The 6,430-nt window shown below is 39.9% G+C and overlaps 1 protein-coding gene across 1 annotated transcript; it reads left to right on the top strand.

Moving 5' to 3' along the window:
* Positions 1–3,472: 3,472 nt before the first annotated feature.
* Positions 3,473–5,911, top strand: elfn1b (extracellular leucine-rich repeat and fibronectin type III domain containing 1b; the record flags this gene model as incomplete). The annotated part of the gene is made up of 1 exon (XM_079461420.1): positions 3,473–5,911. The coding sequence occupies one exon, from the start codon at positions 3,473–3,475 to the stop codon at positions 5,909–5,911; it is 2,439 nt and encodes an 812-aa protein (XP_079317546.1).
* Between the last annotated feature and the right edge of the window lie 519 nt (positions 5,912–6,430).

Genomic DNA, 6,430 nt, shown 5'->3' with positions numbered 1-6,430 from the left:
CACAGAGCTTCAAAGCTTCACTTCAGCGTGCATTTTACCATTTTAACCCAAATTCTTATTTCTATTCATAGAGTCATAGATGGAGTTTACCGATACAGTAGCCCCAAAATGTTTTGGCACACAGAAGATGAGCTTCATCAGCGATGAGCTTAAGAAACTGTGGTTGCCCGACGTGAAACCCATTTCATATTGTGGATGTCCTCCCAAAACCTTGGATGTCCAAATTCACAGTTTTTAGGAGAAGGAAAAAAAACTGCTAAAAAGTATATAATCATTTAAAAGTACACTTATTTATACTTGGTACTTATATTTTAAAATTTCTTATGTTTAGTTGGTTAGACATTTGCAAAACCCAGTGACAAACATACAGCTAAGGGTTGACTACACACTAAAAACTATTGAAAGTGTAACTGAACACTTATTTCTGGGACAACGCCAATTTAGGTACTTTAACTGTAACTCAACTTGTGTTGTCCTTTCCTTTTATTTAACACAAAATGTGTTAAAAAGCATCACACAAACAGTGAGTTGATAACGAACACTCACTTTTTGAAGAGTGTAATAATAATAATTTATAGCAAAAAATTTAAATCACAAAACATGCAGACAAAAGGTTTCAGAAGGACAGCAGTTTACAAAATAGTTTCAGACTATTTGGCTAAAAAAAGGCAAAGAGGACTCTGGAAGAGTTCTGAGCAAAAGCCACTTGTTTTAGTTTACGTAAGATAAACTTTGAAAACTAAATAAATATTGGGCCAAAAAATGGGAAAAACTAAAGGAAACATTTTAATGTTGCCTAAAATAAATTGAAATAAGTTTAAAGCACTAAAATTATAACAATAAACAAAAACTAAAATGAATAAATATTAGATAGCAACATCATAAATTAACAAATAAATTATAAAATGACAAAAGCATATACCAAAATTGCTAAAACTTTATCTAAAATGAACATTAACTAAAGATCTAAAAAAAAATCTAATTTATAATATTAATAAACCTAAATAAATTTAAATGATAATAACTCTGGTTTTAATGTTACCCTGTATAATTAAACTACATACATTTTAAGACCTTTTTGGAGCCATTGTAGAGAAGATATTTATCATCTTCAGAAAAAACTTCTAAATAGCAGGGTTGCAATAGACTTTGTTGACACGAGCATGTTTGTACACACACCCATTACACATTGTGTGAGAATTACACGGTTTACCATTGAGAGTTTATGAACACAATAAACTAATCAATATTTGAAATGCCTGCAGTGATGAGAAGGGTACTTATGGGAGCAGCTATTTGTTTTGTGCATGATGTACTTCGTGACACTGGATCGAAAGCGTGTTCGACAACACGAAGACTATGAAAGATTCAGACAACAGAGCCTTTTTCATCTCGACTCCTCCCCGCCTCTCCTACCGTCTACAAAGCTCTCTAACATAAATGCACTGTAAGCTGTCAAAAGCGACCAGGTAGCTTTATCTGTTTTGTAAAGCTCATCCGCATGAAACACATGCACAGATACTTCGCACAGAGCTTTTCTGAAATATTTGGATGGATTCATATGTCAGAAATATAAGACTCCTTAAATGCAGTGGTGTTTCTATCACAAGTTGTACGTGTGTTGCCCCATGAGGTACGCGGCATAAAAAAGGTCAAAATAGACTAATTATTCAAATAGTTCAAATTTTACTTACATTACAATTTTAATAAAGGTTAATACATCCATAAGACTAGACTGGAAAGCAACAGCCCTGCAGACAAATACACAGTTTCAGAAAACTGACTTGATTGACAAAAGGTAACATTATTCTCTTCTGGAAGAGACTCGACAGGATAGTTCACCCAAAAATGTAAGAATGTTGGTAACTTATGACTTTTGTGTCCATAGTATAGAAGTGGGTCCCCCCTGTTGTTCAGTTCCCAACATTCTTGAAAAATATTTATTTCATGTCCTACAGAATAAAGAAAGTCATACAGGTTTGAAATGACAAGGCGGCGAGTAATTGATGACAGAATTACACATTATTGTTGAACTATCCCTTTAAGAGTCTCAAAGTCGCATTGGCTGGAATGTCTGGCAACATGTAAAGCGATATCTACAGATACAGACTTTATTTAACCTTCAACATGTATTTACTAGATACCCCTGCTCTAGGAAAATTCATGTGTACAACATTTTAAAATCACTTCCTCTTACGTGAATAGACCTATTTCACAGCGTAACGTGTACAAACCGGAAGTAGGCTAACGCTTGTCCATTCGATGCTCTAGTTCCGTTTACTGCCCAGAACAGTTACGGAGACTAGAGGCAAATAGGCATGTAGCGCTCCCTCTTATGCTGATTTGACTAACATATATCAGAACTTGATAAATCGCTCGAAAAACAATGTATTTGTACCGTTTTCCTATCTCCCAGTAAACCATGAACAAATCGGACAACATATGCTAATGTTGCTTTTGGTTAATTGAACGAATGCTTGTGTGAAAACAAGCAGAATGAATGAACGAACGGCTATGGCAGCAGTGCGACAGGAAAAAGGTTTTCCCTACTTCCAGTCTCTGTCGCCATGAAATCAAAGGCAATGTTTACTCGATGGTATGTTCCACTGTAATTGAAAAGATTAGAAAGTAGCCCATTAAAGGGTTTCCCTTCATTACTTGAGTGGTGAGTTTCTATGAGCTAATAAGGTCAAATAGATGCGTGTGTTATCAGGATGAGCGAAGCTGTTAGACTGTAATTGGCCTTTGAGAGAGTGTGAGCGTGTCTGTGTGATTGATCCATGCTAACTTTCACTCTCACCTGGTGAGAAACCATAATGATTATATATTTTAAAACCGGTGTCAGCTAAACAAAACTTATGGTTAAAGCTTTTAAATTGCCAGTATTGTGCTCTGGGTATCACTCTTTATAGCTGAAAACAAGGTACGGCAGAAGTGCTGGGTGTTAATTGTATCTTATTTGTAAAGCACCTTGACATTAACTTTGGGTCACTTGTTTATTTAATAATAAGCCCTGCCAAATATTCACATCTATGTCATTTTCAATAGGGGAATATCTGGGCCCTTGTACTTCATCCCCCTGATCCAGTTCTTGCAAATATCAATAACATGTTCTCTCTTCTTATTTTTGCAGGACGTAATATGAAAATCTGGCCATGAGCCTTTGTCTAATGAGAAATGCAGTATTCGGAAGACACAAGCACTTCCTGCCCTGTGGGAGACTATGTGTGGGATTACTCGGATACGCAATCTGAAAAGCTATTGCACACAAGCAAGACTCTGGTCATAACTGAAGCTCACTTTCCAGTGTGATAAGACACCACGCGAGAAGAATAAGAAGTTCTCCCAAGTTTACTGAACCCAATCAACGTTCAATGTCAGTTCCACATAACATCCAATTATAATTCTAGCTTTGTCCCATTTCCTGTGGAATAGAGTATAGATCAGATACAGATAAGCACCTCGTGGAACCATGACTCAGGCACAGATTATGTCTGGATCCAGTGGACATGGGGGTGGTATGGTGACCAGTGCCTTATTTTGCTGGGCTATGGCCCTTGTGTTTCTCTCACTGACAAGCATGCCAGTTGTTCAGGGTGATTGCTGGCTGATCGAAGGCGAAAAGGGTTTTGTGTGGTTAGCGATCTGCAGCCAAAACCAGCCACCGTTCGAAAATATTCCATTGCACATTAACAGCACAATCGTTGACTTACGACTCAATGAGAACAAGATTCGAAGCATCCACTTTTCTTCCCTGAGTCGCTTTGGCAATCTCACCTACCTAAATCTGACCAAAAACGACATATCTTACATAGAAGACGGGGCATTCTCAGCTCAATTTAATCTGCAAGTGTTACAGATTGGTTTTAACAAGTTGAGGAATTTAACCGAGGGAATGCTGAGAGGCCTGGGACGCTTACAGTACCTCTATCTACAAGCTAACCTGATAGAGACTGTAACTGCCAATGCATTTTGGGAGTGTCCTACTATTGAAAACATCGACCTCTCTATGAACAGGATTCAGCAACTTGATGGTGCTACATTTCGTGGCCTGTCAAAGTTGACAACATGTGAGCTCTATGCAAACCCATTTAGCTGCTCATGTGAACTTCTGGGATTTCTGCGCTGGCTTGCAGCGTTTCCAAACCGGACGAGCGAGAGGATGGTATGTGACACACCAGCTGGATTTTTAGGCTACAATCTTTTGAGCCAAAACCCCAGGATGCCCAGATTTCGGAATGCTTTCCATACACTTTCATCCGATTGCAACGATATCAATGTGACGCCTGATCTTCAAGACTCTTCAGATGGGAGCCTCCCCACGATGTACCCTAAATTGAGCCCTTGTGGATCGGACGACTGCTCTTCAGGGACCTTTCCAGAGGAAACTATAAGCATCAGCCCCACATTTTTCGATCCAGATGCCCGTCCTATAATGAAACTAAAAGAAGTGACTCATACAAGTGCAATCCTTACAGTGCAGATTCCCAACCCCTTTCGCAAAATGTACATACTCGTCCTGTACAATAACAGCTTCTTCACAGATATCCAAAACCTAAAGAGTCAGAGAGAAGAGATTGAGTTGCAAAACCTAAAATCTCACACTAACTACACATACTGTGTGGCATCCATACGTAACTCACTGAGATTCAATCACACCTGTCTGACCATCTCCACTGGTCCAAGAACTTTGCAAGAACGTGTGGCAAGTCACTCGACTGCTACTCACTACATTATGACCATACTTGGTTGCCTCTTTGGAATGCTCATAGTCTTGGGCTTGGCCTTTCACTGTGTGAGAAAGCGCAAGCAGCAAGATGAACCTAAAAGCAAAAAGCTTGAAAAGATGAAAAGAAATTTGATTGAGATGAAATATGGGACTGAGCTGGAACAAGGCACCATATCACAGCTGTCACAAAAGCAAATTCTGTCCACTGGTGAAACAGTACAAAGGATACCATACTTGCCAACAGCTAGTGACACCGATCAATACAAGATGCAAGAGATCTCTGGCACGCCCAAGACAGCAAAAGGGAATTATATGGAAGTAAGATCAGAGCAACCAGACCGCAACGTAAGGGAATGCAGCGTTGCTCCTTCGGAAACCAGCCAGGGATCTGTCGCAGAGATATCCACCATAGCAAAAGAAGTAGACAAAGTAAACCAAATCATCAACAACTGCATTGACGCACTTAAATCAGATTCAACATCATTCCAGGCTGCAAAATCTGGTGCCGTGTCAACAGCAGAGCCACAGTTAGTCCTCATATCAGATCACCCACCTGGCAAGAGTGGTTTTCTTTCTCCAGTGTACAAAGGTGGGTACCATCATCCCATACAGCGACATCATAGTATGGAAGCTCCACCAAAGCGTCCAAGCACATCGTCAAGTGGTTCGCTGCGCAGCCCCCGTTCTTTCCGTTCCGAAGGGGCCTACAGGTCTGAGTCCAAGTATATTGAGAAGTCCTCCCCACTGGACGAGTCAGGAATCATAACGGTCACTCCAGCCGCCGCAATCCTTAGAGCAGAAGCGGAGCGAATTCGGCAGTACAGCGAGCACAGGCACTCTTACCCGGGACCCCACCACATGGAGGAGTCAATAGAGGAGTCAGGGAGCAGGAATTCTTCTATTTTGGAGCCCCTAACGCGGTCAAGGCCTCGTGAGTTGTCTTATTCTCAGCTCTCACCGCAGTATCATAACCTGAGCGGCTATTCTAGCCCAGAGTACAGCTGCAGGCCATCGTTTGGCCTATGGGAACGTTTTAAACTCCACCGCAAGCGCCATAGGGATGAGGAAGAGTATATAGCAGCAGGTCACGCGTTAAGGAGAAAAGTACAGTTTGCCAAAGATGAGGACCTACATGACATTCTGGACTACTGGAAGGGAGTGTCCGCTCAACAGAAATCATGATTGCTGTTTTTATAGCTCATCAAATTGAAGTATCTCTGGACCAAACCAGACAGTATTAACGAGAAGTCAGCACTCACTTTTAGAGGAATAGCTTAAAAGTATTGGTGAATAGCTTTTTTCAATCATTCTGTTTGGGAATGAAAACAAAATACAAGATACAGTAGATCTCGCAGTGAGTGTACGTGCCAAGTGGTAAGAATAGAAAACGTTTAACAGTATTAACCTCAACTCGACATTTGATTTTTATATACTGGAAATAACAATAAACTACTATTATGTAATCATTCTCATCATCATCACTGATCAGTAGTATTATTGTTAAGATTGATTGATTCTTCTTATTATTACACTTAATCTTTGGTTATCGCATGGCCGTGTCCTGTGACAGTATATTGACTGTTGTGTACTTGGAGAAAAGAACATACAATTCAAAATGTCTGCCGAACACTGTTCTCCACAACCTTAGATTTTATAAAGACTTTGAAAAGATTTTTCTTTAGTGACTGTTCAAAGAACAAC

This window comes from Barbatula barbatula, assembly GCF_947034865.1.
Source record: "Barbatula barbatula genome assembly, chromosome: 8".
Lineage (NCBI taxonomy): Eukaryota > Metazoa > Chordata > Actinopteri > Cypriniformes > Nemacheilidae > Barbatula > Barbatula barbatula.
The sequence above is the reverse complement of the archived record's forward strand: the minus strand, read 5'-3'. Positions and strand labels throughout refer to the sequence as shown.